Genomic DNA, 19635 nt, shown 5'->3' with positions numbered 1-19635 from the left:
TTACATTGTAGAGAGTGTATTCACACTACAATATAGCAGGAAATGCAGCCCGTTATGTTGTAGGGGGAGTACACACTGCTATATTGTGCTGTAGCCAGGGTTTCTACTTCATGTTTTGAGGATTTATCTTTTGTTATTGTATATTTCTTTGTGCATAGGTGTGTGAGTGTGTGTGTGTGTGTAAAGTTCTCTTATCTTCTCCTCGTGTGCGGTAGGTGTTCTCCTTCTTTGTGTGTGTGTGTACCGTTCTCTTATCTTCTTTCCCTCATGTGCGGTAGGTGTTCTCCTGCTGCGTGTGTGTGTGTGTGTACAGTTCTCTTATCTTCTCCTGGTGTGCGGTAGGTGTTCTCCTGCTGGGTGTGTGTGTGTGTGTGTGTGTACAGTTCTCTTATCTTCTTCCCCTGGTGTGCGGTAGGTGTTCTCCTGCTGTGTGTGTGTATATACAGTTCTCTTATCTTCTCCTTGTGTGCGGTAGGTGTTCTCCAACTGTGTGTGTGTGTGTGTGTGTGTGTGTGTGTGTGTGTGTGTGTGTGTGTGTACACAGTTCTCATCTTCTTCTCCTGGTGTGCAGTAGGTGTTCTCCTGCTGTGTGTGTACAGTTCTCTTATCTTCTCCTCATGTGCGGTAGGTGTTCTCCTGCTGTGTGTGTGTGTGTGTGTGTGTGTGTACAGTTCTCTTATCTTCTTCTCCTGGTGTGCGGTAGGTGTTCTCCTGCTGTGTGTGTGTGTGTGTGTGTGTGTGTACAGTTCTCATCATCTTCTCCTGGTGTGCGGTAGGTGTTCTCCTGCTGTGTGTGTGTGTGTGTGTGTACAGTTCTCTTATCTTCTCCTGGTGTGCGGTAGGTGTTCTCCTGCTGTGTGTGTGTGTGTGTATGTGTGTGTGTGTGTGTGTGTGTACAGTTCTCTTATCTTCTTCTCCTCGTGTGCGGTAGGTGTTCTCCTGCTGTGTGTCCTCTGTGCTCTGCCCTCTGTGAGTAACCTGTGGCCCCTTCATGCCTGCCCTTTGCCCTCTGCCCTCTGCCCTTTGCCCTCTTCTCTCTGTTCATCATCTCTTTCTCTGTTATTTATCTGATGTGCTCGTGTTTTCCTTTATTGCTGGTTTGGTGTTGTGTGAGCGCATTGTGAGACTCGCCCTGATAGAGACGTCTCGGAGTGGGAGTGAGACTTCAGCAGCTTTACCCAGCAGGCAGTTGCCCTGGTCCTCATCTGTCCTGTTGTACCCAGGGCTGATTAGCAGTTTCATGTATACGTTTTACTTACAGATTTATTTCCTTTTGTCTTGTTTGAGACATTTGTCCTAACTGAGTAACCTCCACTCCTGAGGGTCTTTCAGAGGTGTTTAGAAACTTGAATTGACCCCCCCTTCTCTTCCATGACCCCTGACCCCTTGCACAGCTACGTATGCTCTGCATGTTACTGAATGAGTTTGACCCTGTAGATGTCCTTCACTCCTCTGCGGTCGCACAGCTACACAAGTCACAGAGCACACTAACACACAGGGAGGCTGGACACCACTGAGATTTACACCGTAGACGTCAGAGCACACTAACACACAGGGAGGCTGGACACCACTGAGATTTACACCGTAGACATCAGAGCACACTAACACACAGGGAGGCTGGACACCACTGAGATTTACACTACGTAGACGTCAGAGCACACTAACACACAGGGAGGCTGGACACCACTGAGATTTACACCGTAGAAGTCAGAGCACACTAACACACAGGGAGGCTGGACACCACTGAGATTTACACCGTAGACGTCAGAGCACACTAACACACAGGGAGGCTGGACACCACTGAGATTTACACCGTAGACGTCAGAGCACACTAACACACAGGGAGGCTGGACACCACTGAGATTTACACTACGTAGACGTCAGAGCACACTAACACACAGGGAGGCTGGACACCACTGAGATTTACACCGTAGACGTCAGAGCACACTAACACACAGGGAGGCTGGACACCACTGAGATTTACACTACGTAGACGTCAGAGCACACTAACACACAGGGAGGCTGGACACCACTGAGATTTACACTACGTAGACGTCAGAGCACACTAACACACAGGGAGGCTGGACACCACTGAGATTTACACCGTAGAAGTCAGAGCACACTAACACACAGGGAGGCTGGACACCACTGAGATTTACACTACGTAGACGACATCACACACCAGAGCAAAGTCTCAGTCTCTCTCACATAAAAACAAATGGGGTGTGTGGGTGTGAAGTGTGCCTCTGTTGGTGCGCCACTCCAGCAGGCACTGCTGCAGTGTCTGAGAGTATCACTGGCTGGCATGTGGTTGCTGGAAGTGATTCTGACTGGTTGTTCCCGACATATGTTGTGAGTTTGTGCCCTGGCCCTTGGCTGACTTTGAGGTGGTTGCATGCTGAGCAGTGGGCGGACCTTTAGTGCAGTGGGCGGACTTTCACCTCCCCTCTGTGTCCACAGACTCGAGGCTGGAAGGCTGGCTGTCTATTCCCAACAGAGCCAACATCAAACGCTATGGCTGGAAGAAACAGGTGAGGCTGATACAGCGCTGGAGTACCGTGGCACTGCCTTTAACCTGACACATCTTATTAAGTGTGTGTGTGTGTGTGTGTGTGTGTGTGTGTGTGTGTGTGTGTCTGCAGTACGTTGTGGTCAGCAGTAAGAAGATACTCTTCTACAATGATGAGCAGGACAAGGAACAGTCAAACCCCTCTGTGGTGCTGGATATAGAGTGAGTGCTCAAACTTGTCCCGCCACAGTGTGGTGTTTTATAAATATTGTTTCATTAAAGAGTGTTGAATGTTAAAATGATGCTTTGTCCAGGTGTGTTATGGCATGTATTGCTCTTCACATCTGATTGGCTCTGATGGCTGTCAGTCATTCAGAGTTCAGGTTTGGGTGTTGCTGGTGTCTGTGGCAGACTGCCTTAAGTCCTGACTTACAGTTCCCCATTGTGTTAGAGAGGTGGGTGAGTGTAGTGTTGGGAGTCTTGCCCAGGGACTCTGTTTGGTGTAGCATAGAGGGCTCAACGAGACAGAGACTGAACCCCCACCCACACAGGAGACGCAGCATCGTTACACACCACACTGCACCAACCATAAAAACGGCAGAAATAACTTTTCTTTTGTTTTATTTCTGTTTTTGTTTTTTAGCAAACTGTTCCATGTGCGTCCTGTGACACAAGGTGATGTGTATCGTGCAGAGACTGATGAAATCCCCAGAATATTTCAGGTGGGTTGTTACTCAAAAAAAAATAATAATAATAATAATTACACACACACACACACACACTCACTCACACACACACACACACACTCACTCACTCACACACACACTCACTCACACACACACTCACTCCCTCACTCATACACACTCACTCACATACACACACTCATATACACACTCACTCATATACACACACACACACTCACTCACTCACTCACTCATATACACACACTCACTCACTCACTCATATACACACACACACTCATATACACACTCACACACACACACGAGACAGCGAGAGAGAAGGGGCTACATGAGAGAGAGTTCTTTTTTTCTTCCCTCAGATTTTGTATGCAAATGAGGGGGAGTGCCGTAAGGAGGATCTAGAGGCAGTCCCCCAGGGCGATAAGACCAACTGCCTGCCCCACAAGTGTCACGAGTTCATCCCCACCCTCTACCACTTCCCCACCAACTGTGAGGCGTGTGCCAAACCCCTGTGGAACGTGTTCAAGCCTCCACCCGCTCTGGAGTGTCGCCGATGCCACGTCAAGTGCCACAAGGACCATCTGGACAGGAAGGAGGACGTCATTGCCCCCTGCAAAGGTGAAGCTCCACCCACAGCAGACAGACCTCCAGGAATACGCTGGAAGCTCCGCTCACACACTGCACCAACCTCATCCGGGAACACAGTGGAGGGTTCTTCTCTCTACACATTTAAACTAAATCACGCACGCCCGCACACACATTTTACAATATAGTAAAATGTATAGTGCATGGTCACAAACACATTTCTACAAACACATTTCTATGGACATAAGAACCGGTGCATGTTGTTATTTGTAACAGAAACACAACCATGCCAAAACAGACTGAACCCAGAGTCCAGCATGCGGTCACACGGCCTGCCCTGAGCCGTGTGCAGCCTTTAGGGCAGGCCTAGATGCTCACTAGGACTGTCGCATTAGTGATCACGCGAGTCCGTCACTTATTACCAAACACTGACATTCTTCCCTTCACACAAAGATGACACGGATATATTTCACTTTTTTGAGACAGAGAATATTAGCGATATGTCTCTGCTGGCCAAGAAGGGGAACTGCAGCGCCCAGGGATTTTTTTATTATTATTTATTTATTTATTTATTTTTTAATCCCCCCCCCCAACATTGTGTCTAGTGTCAAACTAGTAATGAAACATTTGAGATCCAAAACACAACAGTTCAGTATTAAATGTATTCCACGCAGTTCACCTCCGGTCATCTGTCCTCACTTGTCCACATGGTGGACCGTACGCTGGTAAAACAGGACCGCTCTAGACCCGAAGGAGCGTGTATGTGTGAGACAGAGACATGGGAGCTCTAGTATCCGCTCTGTTTGGTTTCACGTACACACAGTTATCAGAGTTCTATAATAATAAGATGCATTATTTGTAGTGTTTGTTTTGTGGTTTGTTTGTATTTGTGACCCTTCTCCCCCTCCTTCTAGTGAACTATGACGTGACGTCAGCGCGAGACATGCTACTGCTGGCTCTGTCGCAGGACGAGCAGAAGAAGTGGATTGGCCACCTGGGCAAGAAGATCCCCAAAACGCCCCCCGCCACCTTCACACGCGCCTCCCCCCGCTCCATGTCTTCGCGCTCCGTCGCCAACCAGTCCTTCCGCAAGAACCCCAAAAACCTGTCCGGCAAGTCCAGGTAACTGAACCGGCGCCGGGGCCGTTTCCAGAGCGGGTCACCTTGCGTAGTCTTGAACAGTTCCACAGCCTTGGTAGGTTTGGACTAGATCACGGGGTTCTGAGTCAGTGGAACTGGTATTTTAGGTAGTAAAGGTAGAGTTTGGCTTGTGGCTGTATGGGTGGGGCTGGAGGTTAATAGGGTCAGGGGTGTGGCTAGGGCCAACAGCAGAGGTGGAGGCAGTGACCTGATGCGCTGTGTCCTGTCCTGTTGTGTTGTAGCAGGGCGCAGTCCAACCTCCATGCTGCAGACACGTCATCCAGCTCCTGCTGACAGCAGCTGCACAGGAGCTCCGCCCCCCTCCCCCCCCCCCCCAACCTACGCCCCCTGCGACAAGCCTGTCTACATCGTTTCTTCTCTCTGGCTGGGGGGGGGGGGGGGGGGGGGGGGGCTACATGAAGGGGGCGGGTCCAGTGACCAGCCACACATCACTGGGCTCCAGCTAGATCCCCACAGGCTATGAGGCCTGGAAAACTAACACTGTGGCACCACCTGCTGGCGACAAGACCACATCAGCTACAGTGGGTGGTTGGTGTAGACGGATTTTAACAAGTGCAATCTTAACAGAGCAAAAGCGTTCATTTTCTGCCTCGTAAATGGTGCCTTAAAAACCTTTTGTATATGGCTCATGGGAAGGTGTGGCGTGTAGTTGGGATGAGGTGTTGGGGGTCTGTTGTGGTAAGTGGTGCCGTCTCCAATGTTGATGTTTGTTACAGTGTGCTCACGGCAGAGCGCCTGTGACCACCTACGTCAGTCTCTTCTCTGCAGGACACTGTGGCATCTTTACAGGAAGGCATATTCTAACCCAGGATGCGTGTTTCCAAGTTCACTCTCAATCCCGAGGAATTACGCAGTGTCAAAACAGGTCAATCAGACAACTCAGACCTGATCTCGCCAGTCGTGTGAGAGTGACGCAGGAGCACTCATCCGCGTTAGAATATGTCTGACTCCAGATGCTGCTCCTTACCCTGGGCCTTCTTCTCTGCTCTTCTCTTCCAGCTAACCACCTGAAGCTTCCCTCTGATCCCTGGGACTCAATTAGGACTCTGTACCTCTCACTCCTCAAAATCAATACATGTAAACAACACGATTAAACCTTTAAAAGCATTTGAAATATGAAAAAGTGGAATTGGTCCAATGGGTCCGTTTGGACGTTGGGTTGCAGGAGCTGGCTGGTCTTGTGCTGGGGTAAGGGGGGGCAGGGCGGGTTGTGAGCGGCGGGTGGGCTCGGACCCTGCACTTCTTCATCTCCATCTCCACAGCACGGCTCCTCCCAGCCACCAGGGGGTACTCAGACATCTTTCATCGCTTGGGATGGAAACTGGGACCACATCTGGCTTGGTGCGGTTCTTAAGGGAGCTTTTGGGGCAAGGTGGGTGGGGTAATTACGGGGTGGGACAGGGGTAATTACAGGGTGGGGGGGGGGCCTTCCTTCTCTGGGACAATCAGCTTGCAACTCCTGCCATGACTGATGTAAGTCTGAGGTCTGCACCCAGAACATCACGGCACAGAGCAGGCAGTAGTCATCCTGGGAGTTAATACTGGGTACTGAGTATTAGAAAAGCCAACTTTGTGTTTTTTGTTTTGTTTTGTTTTTTTGTTGTTGTTTGTATGTTGTTTTTTTGCTTTGTTCTTCAGGAACATGCAAGATCATTACAATCTATGCATATTGTTATTATAATAATGGTTGTTATTGTTATTAAATTCTCCCAGCCATGAGAAAACTGTTAGAATGGCTTAAAAAGAATCTAAAAATTCATAGAAAACATTGTTTTTTATTATTATTATTATTTTTGTGTTCATTGGGTACATTATTTCTGTAATGTTTTTATCATAATTTGTTTGTTTTGGTAATGCATTACCATTTGATTCATAGATGAGTGGTTCAAAAAAGAAGAAACATTAAGTTAACAAATGTAAAACTGCACTGTTTGAATTGTAAGTTATTTGTAGAGAACTAAGCTGGTGTAGCATTTAGCCCACCTTAGTGCCTTCTTGTCCGGATAACATTACTGCCATGTCTGTCTGGGTCCCTCTAAACACACAAACGATTTGGTTTTAAACAAACAAATCTAATCCATGTGGTGGTTTTATCTGTAGAGGTTGTGTCAGTGCTCTGACGTTAAACGCATCTCTAGGTGAAAATCTCTGAGGTTAACGTCCTGTGATGATGACGAGACGTTCCTGACCCCTGATCTGTTCCTCCCTCCTGTATGCAGTGCGACGCAGTGTGATCTGAAGAAAAGTAACTGTGATTTCAGATCAGCTGATTTGGTCTGTGTGGTTTTCCCTCCTGTAACACACCTGTTGCTGCTCTGATCTGTGCAGTTCATACCGGGATGTGTGCAGCACCCAGACGTGACTCGCCTCCTGTCGACTAAAGTGATATTTTCAGTTCTGATCTTTCCTTCCTCATGTGTGTGTGTGTGGGGGGGGGGGTGCAGCGCCACGATCAGGAATGCCTCCTCGTGTATCACACATGCTTTTTGTGCTCTGTCATCCGTTAATGAACGCACTGGAACTTGGAGGCAGACGTGTCTCAGAGGAACTGCATAAACTGATGGATGTGTTAATAAACATTACCTTTACCACCTTCCGAAGCCTGTAGCCAGGGCCAGTCTTGTCTCCGCTCAAGGTCAGTGTTGTGGGAAGGGTTGTTAGTAGCCCCAGGAGCAGGGATCAAGGGTGTTGACAGAGTGTCAAACCGAGATGGGTGGGAGTGCTGGAGGTGTTGGTTAGGTGCTTCTCAATATCACACAAACTGGACCAGGACTCAGATCTTGTGCTCTTTGTTTTTTGATAAGACCACATTTCTTTTGGTAACCTAACAACAAATTAACATGCTAAGAGAGAAGGCTGTAGCATCTAAGCCAATTTCAGTAGTATAATTTAATGAATTATGAGCTCTTGGTATTTTTTTTTTTCTTAAAGATTAACAGATCTATAACCATTTTGTTTCAATTTTTCACTGAATATCTTTAACGTACTTTAACGTATTAAAGCAATAAGCTGTGAGAGGCTGTGAGTTACAGCTATTTTATCACAGGTAAGGTAGTTTTAGGTAAGGCAAAGTGAAGCGTTTCTAAAGTGTGTTGGAAAAACAAATACACCTGTACCTCATAATTTATTATTAACAATAATCACAATAAACCGTTCTTCCACCAGCCAACCAAGTCTGATAAGATTTTGTTGCTAAGCAACACAACAACAAAGAGTCATCTACTCAGTGGAGGATTAATACAGAATCCAGTCCATGTGGGGTGGAGGATTAATACAGAATCCAGTCCATATGGGGTGGAGGAGTAATACAGACTCCAGTCCATGTGGGGTGGAGGTTTAATACAGAATCCAGTCCATGTGGGGTGGAGGATTAATACAGAATCCAGTCCATATGGGGTGGAGGATTAATACAGACTCCAGTCCATGTGGGGTGGAGGATTAATACAGAATCCAGTCCATGTGGGGTGGAGGATTAATACAGACTCCAGTCCATGTGGGGTGGAGGATTAATACAGACTCCAGTCCATGTGGGGTGGAGGATTAATACAGACTCCAGTCCATGTGGGGTGGAGGATTAATACAGACTCCAGTCCATGTGGGGTGGAGGATTAATACAGACTCCAGTCCATGTGGGGTGGTTACAGGTGTGCAGATCTGATTTTACTGGTGGCTTTAGCAAGCGTTCTGGGAGAAGGCTGCAGAAACCCAATTTACCAGAGCTGTTACCTGATGAGATCTGCCACCCAATTATCAGACCTGTGGTCTGGTTATCAGACCTCTTACCACATCAGACCCAAAAGTAAGGCTAAACGTGACTTTTTGTGGTCGAGTGTGAAAAATAATTAAACATACATCGATTGGAAACATTTTGAAATGGAACAATATTCGTTCGCTGCAGTATCGCTACTGTTTATGTCAAAGGCGCTTCCCTGCTTGCGCGCACTTTAGACCTGCACAGGCCTCCGCCGGCCAGCCGAGGACAAGCTGGTACATACGCACAGAGGTGCACGGGACAGACCAGCTGGAGCTCGTGTTGCACCGGCGGGTGCTGGCCGCGTGCAGAGGGACACAGCAGAAACTTCACGGGACCGCGCGCATGCTGGTGATGGTTGTTTAAACTAACGGCTGCAGTGTCGTGCGGTCTGAAGGGTCACGGTGCTGAACACGAGGGGTCAGCACTCAGCGCGTGCTGCAGTGCGGTCGTTGCATGTGGTACAACACGAGCTTTAAATGCGCTTAAGGGTGCCAACAAGCACGCGGAGCAGCGCCACGCAGAGCTGAGCAGAGGCTGACAAGGCTCGTGTCCTGCCCCTGGACTAAGCCGCACGTGCTAATGACAGCTCAACTAACTGCACGTTACATGAAGCGTCCAATAATGGCCTCGTGGGAGCTTTTGGTTGTAAATTTCACTTTCAAGAATTTGTAACTAATAATTTTACGTTTAATAAATAGGTTATATAAGTTATAAATAATATAAATTCTGATTATTTTCCATTCCTATTTCACCTAAAAGCTGAAACGATTGCGCACGTGCTGCTTCCGGAGATTCGTCCGCTCTGCTCGCGCGTAAACGTTTCCGTGGCGTCATGCAGCGCGTTTTCAAGCGTCAATAAAAACGTATGATGCACTGAACAAAATGAAGTAAACACGTTAACCTTCATATAATCTTCGTTCCTTTTTACAAAATGGTGTCGACGGTTATTGTATGGTTTCTCAGATACGTTTTTAATGGTGTTACATTCACTGTTATGTTGGTTTGTTTGTAGTTCATGCGTTTTGCCCAATTCCTGGACGCTCCTTATTCATTGGTTTTAGGTTCGCGTCGTAACTGCCATCACACTGAGATTTTAAGGCAAAAATGTTGACACTGCCGGAAAATAACTGTAAGCTGTTTATGGATACAGAGGCATGACATTGGCTGCCGTGGAGCATGACATTTTTTAATCGAAGTTGGAAATGTCAGTATCGTGACAACACCTGTGCGGCGCAGGTTTTGAGAATTGCAGACCCCAGCAAATGTTAGAAGGAGCCTTATGAAACGTGGCCACTGGAGGGCGCTGCGGTTCGGGTGCTAAGATATTGTGAATACACACAAATGGGGTAGCAGCCTTTGTGTAAACGTCCGTCCGTAGCCTGTCAGCCTCTACAGCTGTGTTTACCTGCGGGGATCCGCATGCACGCTATGCCTTTCCGTGTTCCAGCACACCTGCTGCAGCTCTTCACGTGAGCTCGGACCGGAATCATAACTGTAGGGTCACCAGCGGAAACGTCCCGAGGTCTAATCAGTCAGCCATGCGTCTCACTAGGAACTTCCTCTTTATGTCGATGAAATGCATGACATGGTTGCCTTTTCACCCTGCGCCTCGCCTCACCTCTGGGTCCGTAAAACACACCATCATCCGGACCTTGAGTGGAGAAAGCGGGACGGGAGGAGGACATGGATGTCTCTGTTGCAGCTGCAAACATGTTTCGCACCTGTAGATCTTTCTGTGGAAAATACCGACTATTGCAACATGATACTTCTTTAAAATGTCACGCGACTCCTGACGCCACTCTATTGTCCTCCCTTTTAACGTCACTGTGTTATATCTGCAGACAGATGCCTTGGGACATACTTTTATGCTTTTTACATTTTATTTGGATATTTTCTGTGTTGGTGCTTTAAGATATCGGTTTACGTATTGAAACCTTTACTGGAAGCGTGTCGGACCTCTCGCGGCGCGCATTAGTAACTGTACGGCACGAACTATAGCCTGATTTGTGATGTCCTCTTATTTTATCGGTAGCACTCAGTGTCTCGTCTGTTCCGAGCCGTTATCAGGACGCGAATGCATTAGATCCGCATGGTGGACAGTCCCGTGGTCAAGCGGAAACATGGTGATCGGTGGTTTTTAATCTGTTCCTGAGAAGGACATTTACCGGGTGCAGCAGCACGCGTTTGGTTAATGCCACCTGTGTACCCCACATTACGGAGCATGCTCCTTACTTCTGCGTGCGTGCGTTTGTGAAGCGCTCGGATGTTCGAGCAAATGACGTTGATAATAAAGGTTAATCTCGTTCACTCCTCGACACAGGAGGTGCTGGATCTCTGTGTCCGCACAAGGTCTGAGCAGGTCGGTTCTGATCGTTGGTGTGTTTGTGTGTTTGTGGAAGCACCCGCTCGCAGTGCCACCAGGTGTCGTACTATTTCGTCCCATCCCGTCCCGTCCTGTCCTGTCCTGCGCGCGGCGTCGTTGAAATCTTACAGTGTTTCCAAGTCAGTGCGCGTTCAGTCGCAGGACGAGTCGCCACCGGGGAAAGAGCCGTGCGTCCCGACAGCTGGTAAGCACCCGTCACTAGCCTTTAGTGTGCTCTTATCGTGGATGCATGGAAAGGAAACGGACTAAATATCTCGCTCGTAACATTTGTGCTATTAAACAAAAGGCCGTTAAAATCGCATTTAAAGCAACGGCGTTACTGAGTCAAATAGAACATATGCTCGTGGACTTGTATATAAATGCGCATTCTTTCAGTCTTCTGGATCATTTCTGTCGGCTTTACTGTAACTATCCTGCTGATTATTTATTCTTTCCTTTTTCTTTATTTAAATGGCGCTGCACGGCTCCGTTCGTCGGCGGACCCGCACGTTTCGACTAACCGCGTTGAGGAGACAAGCGTTACTTACGCTCGGTTCTCTGACGTCATTCGGCGCGAGAGGCCGAACCGAGTGTCCGTGCGCCGCGCGACCAGGGGGACACGCGCTCCTTCCTGTAATCGCGGAGTTTGGTAAGCGGCTGTAGCTCTCCCAGCATTAGCCCGGGCTCACCGGGCCCTCTCCGGTTAGATGTGATGAGCTGTCGTCTTTCGTGGTTTGGTTCCGTACGTGCACGGGTTTTCGCGTGTGGGTTTGTCCGTCTGATCGTGCACGTTTCGAAGTGGGCTCGTGGTATAACGCACTGTCCTCGCATAAATAAACCACATTTCCTGCGGAAACGCAGCCTGCGGTCTATTTTACAGCGCGTTGTCATTTTAAATGATGCCTCGTGAAGTAAACCTGTTACAGTAAGACTCGTTGTCCTCACGTGCTGAAAACAGTGGTAGTCGCGCGTGCGGGGTTTTACCCCCAAAGTAGCGCAAATAGGCAGAACTCAACGTTTACATCCCTTTGAGCGCGTAAACATCCAAGTATCCTATTAGTAGTGTCGAGCACAACTGCATGTGTTTCTTGGCTAAGTCTAATGGAACATGCAGAGCCCATGACGTGTGGGAGCTCACGCCAAGCACGGCGGAAATCGCGTGGAAATCCTCGTTCGAGGCCGGTACGTTGTAGCCAGCTTGAGAGGTCATTAATCACGATTATCAGTAAGGGACGTGTTACACGTCTGTTGCACGCCTATTGCACACGGGACGCAGCGTACACACGGTGCGCTTAATGATCCGTCAGGTGGTTCCCCGTTACTTTAACGCCGCTGCTGAGCCCGTGACTGGTCCTTCTATGACACGTTGTGTCTCCCTGACGGTACCGTGCTGTGTGGCCAGGCTGCCTCACACACCCCGGCGCGCTGCCACAGTCCTGTTCTCAGTGCTTTCACAAACAGTCATTTGGAGGCAGCTGGCAGCGTTTTCTGAAGGCCGCTTCCTTTACAGGGCTGTGCTGTTCCCAGTAAAACGCGTGCAGTCCCTTTAACGTTGAGTAATGCAGGGGTTTGCAGTTTTTGATGTCCGCGTAGGAGCCTGCAGGCGCAGATGGCGTCGTTAGCGTATTGTAGGAAGCCTGGTAGCCCATGAGCAAACGTTTGAAGCTTTTAAAATGCTTCTGTCTTATGATTGTCATTGTGTATTCTGTCGGGATGAGTTGTTCAGGAAAATACCACAGGACTTCTTTCCTCTCAAATCCGTATTCCTGCCCTTATCCGTGCATCGTCATAATGTATACTAGCTAAATAATGAATCCTAAAAATCTCTTCAAATTAGTTTTTACGAACATAACTGGCAGGTGTTGGCCAGAGGAAGCTAGTGCCGTGGTATGTGTGCTTTATGACCGTGTGGTCTTAGAACTGGTTTGTCTCGACTGGTTCCAGCTGAACTGGGCAGCCCCTCCTGGTTTTTCGTGAGATCTCTCGTTCCACTGGTTTAAGGCTGTTTTTGTCCACATTCCAGTGCGTCTTCAGATCCTCCTGTGTTGATGTGGCAAAGGTCAGAGACTCCTTGGAGCCCAGGAGAGAATACCTTCTCTGAGAATGCCGCACACGTTTGGAAAATTAGCCCCATTAAGTCATTTCAGTTCTCTGATAGCAAAAACTGCACTACAGTGGTTAACGTATTATTGTTTGAGGCTTAAAACATCCTGTTCCCATCTTAAACAGACCACTTCTCTGGAAAATGGACTCTCCCTCAATTTTCAGGCCGCTATCCCCGCACAGCATATGTGAAACTCACTGAGGTGTGTTTATAAGGAGGCGTTGTAGAGGTGCTCCTCTGCCCCAAACCTCCACCCGTTCCGCGCTGCTACCGTGGCAACCACTGGAGCGGGTTTGTGCTCAGCACCGGCTCACACCTTGTCAGAGTGTCCCACGTGTGATAGGCTGAGGGGCAGGAGCATGTGCGCCGGGTGACCTCTCGCACCGTGCGTGTGCGGTCGACGGAAGGTGTGGGGCAGGGGTCTCCGACACTGACCATCTGCCGTCCTGGGTGCATGAGTGGGGGTCCTGTGAGCTCGCCTTTGTTTGACAAGAACAATTGGAAGATAATCTGGAGATAAGAGCAGCTTTTGTTTCACGGCCTCTCTCCAGCAACCCTCCTGCTGCCCTGAAGGAAACATCTTTATCATGTTCTGTCTCTCCTGCCTTGTTCATTGTCTCTCTCTTCATTTGCTGCTCTCTGTTTTCTCAAACTGCTTCCTTTTACTTTGGCTTTCCCTGATGATTTCCTATTTTTAGAGTGGAGGGAAACGGATCATTTCCTCTGAATCTTTACCTTTGAATCTCTTAAGTTATTTTCATTCAATCTCATATCACAATCACTACCACTGACTCATATTTCTGAATCATTATTCACCGAACCACATATCTGAATTATTTCCACTGAATCAGTATTCACTGAATCAAATTTATTTGCATGTCTGTTGCACAGCCGTTGGTCTCACGGTCTGACGTGTTCTCCTTCACGTTTCACGGTTCACTTTTGTGTGCTTTAAACTAACTCCTGTTTCTGCAACATGTCTAACTGGCTCTCTCTTTTTCGCTACACTATTCCATGTTTTTAGGGACGTTGTCACATCTCTGTGGTTTATTTTGTGGTGCACTCATGCTGATTCATAACTGCGCCATCTTCTGTAACAAAGCTCACGTCACTGTGACACACCGAGGGACCCGAGCATGAATGTCGGCCTGTGATTGGTCAATCTGTGTTCAGCTCTGACACAGTGAGAGCTTAGTGGTGGGTGGGCGCTCGAGATGAGGCTCTGTGCTCCTGTAGGGGGTTATGCGTAAATCTCCCGGGTCTTCCAGTGGTCCAGCTGGCAGAGAAGTGGAGTAGATGTGAAGAACTAACACTCTCTCCTCCTGTCTCTCTTCCTCCATCTCTCTCTCTTTTTTTCTCCCTCCCTCCCTCTCTCTCTCTCTCTCCCTCCTTCTCTCTCTGCCTCCTTAACTCTTTCTGGATGGATGTGTTCACACTTTCCACACGTTTAACATGTTGATGGGCTTGTTTCTTGCTCCTAAATCCTAGCAGACGATGTCCCTGCCCTTGGCTGTTGGTCTAATTCCTATTTTAGGTCCATCGTTACCACGGTAACTGTTTTCATGAATGTTTTATGGCCTTTCCTCAATAGCAACCCTATTTCCTCAAGCAAACTCAATTTCTCTCCTCTCTTTCTCCTTAATTTGTCTACACTATTTGCAAACCCCCCCCCCCCCCCCCAAAAGATGCTTCTAATGAGTCATCGGCCTTCCCTGGCCTGCTTCGTACACTCTGTGTATGTGTGTGTTTGTGCCCTGCTGTCATAACAACTGGGAAGCAGGAGTAGAATATAATATAAACCATATTGATTATCCATAATGTGAAGAAGGCATGTATCTCACAACATTCAGTATTGATCTTGGTAACAGGAAATCTATCATAGAAGATTGGAGAGGAGCTGATCAACATTTAATTAAACAGCATAGTTTTTATAAACACACACACACGTGCAAATCAAACTGCAGTTGAGAGCAATCTTGTTTATCTAGTCGCTCATTCCAATAGAAAGGCCACTGCCAGTTAAACTGAACATGAAATGAAGGTAGAGCTCCTAAAAAATTGTTAAAATGCACTAATCACTCCTCTCTGCCGTAATGCACTAATCAAATTGCATTAGATTGTAAAAAATATAATTTCACATTCACGCACTGTGGTGCAGTGAAACATTGCTCTTTGACTCTAATCTCAGCTTTTGTTAATTTTCTTATTGTTGGTTAGGGGAAGCTTTCTAGCTCACAGCAGTGATCCTAAATATGTCTGGAAGGGGGAGTTGAGGGGGTGGGGCTTCCAGAGGGGGAGGGATCATCTTTCTTCTCTCTGCCTTGACATTGGGCAGTGAAGGTCAGAGGAGGGGGTCTACTGCCACTGGGGAGTGGGAGACAGAAAACACCTGTTGAGTGGGACCTCGTCCATCTCTGTTAGAAGCCCCAGAGACCTGTGTGTATAGGCTGTGTCCGGGGTCCCAGAGACCTGTGTGTGTAGGCTGTGTCCGGGGTCCCAGAGACCTGTGTGTGTAGGCTGTGTCTGGGGCCCCAGGGGCCCTGCCAGTGGCGTTGCACTGTTCTGGGTGTGCAGGCACTCTTAAGAACAGCTGCAGTCGGGATCCACATTCCCAGAAGTCCTGTGTCTGACACTCTGGGGGTCGGAGAGTCACCGTAGTCCATGACATCATACTGTATCATGTGTCATTATCGTACATATCACAGAGCGAGGGCAATCCTACGAGTGAGCACGCTGCGTCCTTCCACAGTACTTTCGGAAGTTTGAACTGATTGATTAGTGAAATGTCTGATTGATTAAGTGTGCGATTGATTAAGTGATTCTTAGATTGTTCCATGTTCCTTTTGAAGCACTAGAGAAACTAACAGATGTCATCATGGACCCAGTGGCACTGATGTGTACATGAACTCTGTGGAATTGTTTAGCCTGTCTGTTACTGAATTTCCAAACACGCAGCACTGTCGAGTATTGATCACTTGCTGCAGTGCTCGTCAGTTCAACTGCTCCTGTCCTGTCACTTCTTGCTGACCCCAGAACACCATCTGTTCCTGTTTCTTAAAAACACTGTTTCTCACGAGCTCAGCGCGAGTCGTAAACTTGGTGATGAGTGTTACAGCTGAGCCCCAGCACCTCCTCCCAGGGTCGGCCTTTTGCGGTGAAGGTTGCCCCCTCCTCCACCTCCTACAGCACTGAAGTTTACCACATTAGTCAGTGCACGCCCTTTAACCGCCCCATCCCCCCCACCTGAGGGCCCTGGGAAACAGTGATGACCTCCGACCCCCAGAATCCCTCATGATTGCGGCCAGGACCGGGCAGTCTTCCGCCCGGGTGCCTGTAAACTTTTAACCTGTTCTTTTTTTGCTTTTACGGCAGGGTAGGAATGCTTGGAACTCTCCATGCTGTTGACTTGCAGGCATTGACGCCCCTGACTTGCGTGCAGGACGTGTTGTGCTCCTATTTCGTCCCAGCGTTTTGTTTATGCCATGCCTTTCTCAGAATGCTGCTATGGTAAATTTATTACACCTCTCATACTGATTTGATTAGCATCAGTTTCAGGACAAAGGAGCAGTTATAATACACTTTATTGGTTGGACCCTTACGAGGTCATCTCACTGTAGTGATTGGATGTTTATCAGATCATCTCTCTGTAGTGGTTGGACTTATATGAGGTAATCACTCTGTAGTGGTAGAACCCTTATGCTGTCACCTCTTCATAGTATTAGAAATGTTATGAGGTCATCTTTCCATAGTAGTAGGACTTTTATTTAAATGTACCACTTTTTTGTCCAGAACAACATATAAGAGTGCTTTGTTGCCATGTATGTAAGTAATCCTTATTCCAGTATACTGGGGAAGAGTCCCAAGGATGTAATTAAGATAGAACCCTGTCAGAAAAATCCTGATCATTGTGAGATCATCTCCAGTAGTAGTAGGACTCTTATGAGGTCATCTCTTGATATGTCCAGGTCACAGTGGAGTTAGAGTTCCTGGTTTATGCAATTGAGTCTCTCAGAAAACCACACAAGGAATGTTGCTTTTTATTGATTAATGCCATAAGTTTTAATAGGATTGTGCATCACACAAAGGGTTGTAACTCATTTATGAGCAAAAAAGCCATAATTTTATTGCATCTACAATTTGTTACTGATTTGTGATTTAAATTGGAATCAATCACTAAAATGCTGTGTTTTTTCTATGTCAGTAAAAAGCTTTACATTGTTCTTCTGTTTACTGAGTGAGGTCATGTATGACAGAACCACTGTACATCCTGACAGCCCTGCTGTTTCAGTCAGCCTGCTGAGCAAGAGCATGAGGGTCTGTTTTATGCCATGTGTGCTGTGAATCTTGTGAGTTATAAATGTCTAACGCATGTGTTGGAAAGCCCTCTGGTCTCCAGGGCTCAGTGAATGGGTCAGCACAGAGTTTGACACTGTTACACAACTGAATTAGTGAAGCTCATTTCACAAAAGACCCCCATCCCTCCATCCCCCCACCCTCCTCCCATTCTGAAGTTTGAGGTCAGGGGTCAGTGACCTTTCACTTTTGTGCACATTGATTCTTTCTCTGGAGGGGTCTGCTCTTCACTGACTGTTTTACATCAGCTAATGAAGCTTTGTTTAGCTCGGAGATGTTGAGCCACCGCGGCTCCCAACCTTGGCTTTTTTAGTTGTTTTGTGCTGTTGATTCATTTGTTGTTGATGTTCTTAAGTAAAAATGGACATAGAACAGAGATGGTTTCAAGTGCGGTAGACCTTCAACAGTTAATTTTTAAGTTTTGTTTACATTTTTTATTGCTCAAAAAGGTCACTAACATTAAGAAAATATTAAAATTGTCTATGCTTTATTAGTTTTAGTATTAGTTATTACTAAAATTATTTTGTGAGTATTTGAAAGCATTAGTAAAGAGTAGTGTGTAAATAACTGGCAAAGGACAGTCTCATGGGATCATCCTCCAATACACTGCATTATTTATTTATTATTTATTGTTTATGTGTGTCAACAGTAAGGTATCAGAAATGACTGGACATCTCCGAAGGAAGTACAGAATGTGAGTGGACCTCTGTTCCTTACTACTGAGGAAAAAGCCTGGATTCCTAAAGGCTTGTGAAGCCACTGTGGTGTCTGAAGGACCAGAATAGTCGTCCCCGTTGTACTTTGCTTATTTGAACAAATCAGCGATATGCCACAAATATTCACCTCCTTTGCTCTGTTGTTCGTACACACTAAAGCAACAGAGAGGGAGCTAATTGTGTAAAAAAACACTAGCATTACTTCTGAGAGAATATGGTAATAATAACACAAGTTTTCCCCCAAACCACTAGCCTGCAGTCTGAGGAATCACTGATGTGTTAAAGATAATAGATATGTCTGTTGGTTTGCTAATAACAGTTTGTGTTTGTTATGGTAGTCCTAAGCGGCGAAAGTTTCTGACTATGAACTTGAGACAGGGACTCTAAGTTAAAAGAAAATCTTTATTCTTTAACTCCATTTTGAGAAGTCATTGATGCAAATGTCCCGACAGTTGAGATGACACTGTGCATCATGGACACATCGTTAGTGATTCTCCATGTTGGAGTGATTCTCCATGTTAGAGTGATTCACAGTAAACTGATTGTAGCGCATGGTCATCACAACCTATGCTCAGAGCCACTGCAGGAATAATGTGAAAGTTTGGGGTGTCCTCAAGGGGGATCTTTGTGGGTCTTTTAGGGAGTCCTTTGAGGGGTTATTTGTGGAGTCCTTTGGGGGTCATTTAGGGAGTTATTTGAGGGGTTCCTTGGGGGGTCCTTTGGGAGTCTTTTAGGGAGTCTTTGAGGGGTTATTTTGGGGTCTTTTAGGGTGTCTTTGAGGGGTTGTTTGGAGGGTCATTTGGGGGTATTTTAGGGATTCCTATGAGGGGTTCTTCAGAAGGCTCCTTTGGGGGTGTTTTAGGGAGTCCTTTGAGGGGTTATTTGCGGGTCCTTTGAGGGGTTCTTTGGGGGTCTTTTAGGGAGTCCTTTGAGGGTTCTTCTGAGGGTCCTTTGGGGGTCTGTTAGGGAATCCTTTGAAGGGATATTTGGGGGTCTTTTAGGGTGTCCTTTGAGGTATTCTTTGAAAGGTCCTTTTGGGGTATTTTAGGGAGTCCTATGGGGAGTTCTTCAGGGGGTCCTTTGGGGGTCTTTTAGGGAGTCCTTTGAGGCATTCTTTGGAGGGTCCTTTGGGGGCCTTTTAGGGAGTCCTTTCCGGGGTTGTTCTGGGAAGGATAGCGTAATTTGGGCATCTTTTATGGAGGCTTTTGACGGGTTCGTTTAAAGGTGCTTTGGCTTGGGTCCCAAATCATATGCTGTACCATCACCCTTAATTCCCAGCACGCGCCCCCCAGGGAGTGATTTTAAATCTCAGAGGAAGTCAAAACTCAAACCAGACAACAGAAATGTCTGCAGTTCTCTGACTGTACTCAACATGCACGCACGCGCGCAC

General features: G+C 47.2%; 2 protein-coding genes across 11 annotated transcripts in view; both read left to right on the top strand.

Annotated features, from left to right (window-relative positions):
• rock1 (Rho-associated, coiled-coil containing protein kinase 1) overlaps positions 1-7556 on the top strand; it is a 36693-nt gene extending 29137 nt beyond the window's left edge. For 3 of the 6 annotated variants that reach the window (XM_081695118.1, XM_081695116.1, XM_081695117.1), the window contains 6 exons: positions 2461-2531; positions 2643-2731; positions 3153-3231; positions 3570-3828; positions 4710-4917; positions 5178-7556. In XM_081695118.1, the coding sequence (XP_081551244.1) occupies positions 2461-2531; positions 2643-2731; positions 3153-3231; positions 3570-3828; positions 4710-4917; positions 5178-5229 (758 nt within the window). In that variant the 3' untranslated portion in view covers positions 5230-7556. Of the gene's footprint in view, positions 1-544; positions 625-931; positions 970-2460; positions 2532-2642; positions 2732-3152; positions 3232-3569; positions 3829-4709; positions 4918-5177 lie in introns of those variants that run through there. The other 3 variants (XM_035519696.2, XM_081695119.1, XM_035519699.2) reach the window with 3 other exon arrangements.
• A 144-nt stretch (positions 7557-7700) lies between these two features.
• The window catches only part of greb1l (GREB1 like retinoic acid receptor coactivator), a 60850-nt gene continuing 48915 nt past the window's right edge, over positions 7701-19635 (top strand). For 4 of the 5 annotated variants that reach the window (XM_035519917.2, XM_035519915.2, XM_035519916.2 and 1 more), the window contains exon 1: positions 7701-11277. The gene's annotated coding sequence lies outside the window, so the exon portion shown is untranslated. Of the gene's footprint in view, positions 11278-11297; positions 11722-19635 lie in introns of those variants that run through there. The other variant, XM_081695115.1, reaches the window with a different exon arrangement.

Source organism: Electrophorus electricus, chromosome 13 (assembly GCF_041902795.1).
Source record: "Electrophorus electricus isolate QZ-2024a chromosome 13, ASM4190279v1, whole genome shotgun sequence".
Classification (NCBI taxonomy): domain Eukaryota; kingdom Metazoa; phylum Chordata; class Actinopteri; order Gymnotiformes; family Gymnotidae; genus Electrophorus; species Electrophorus electricus.
Note: the sequence above shows the minus strand (reverse complement) of the source record. Positions and strands in the feature narration are given on the sequence as shown.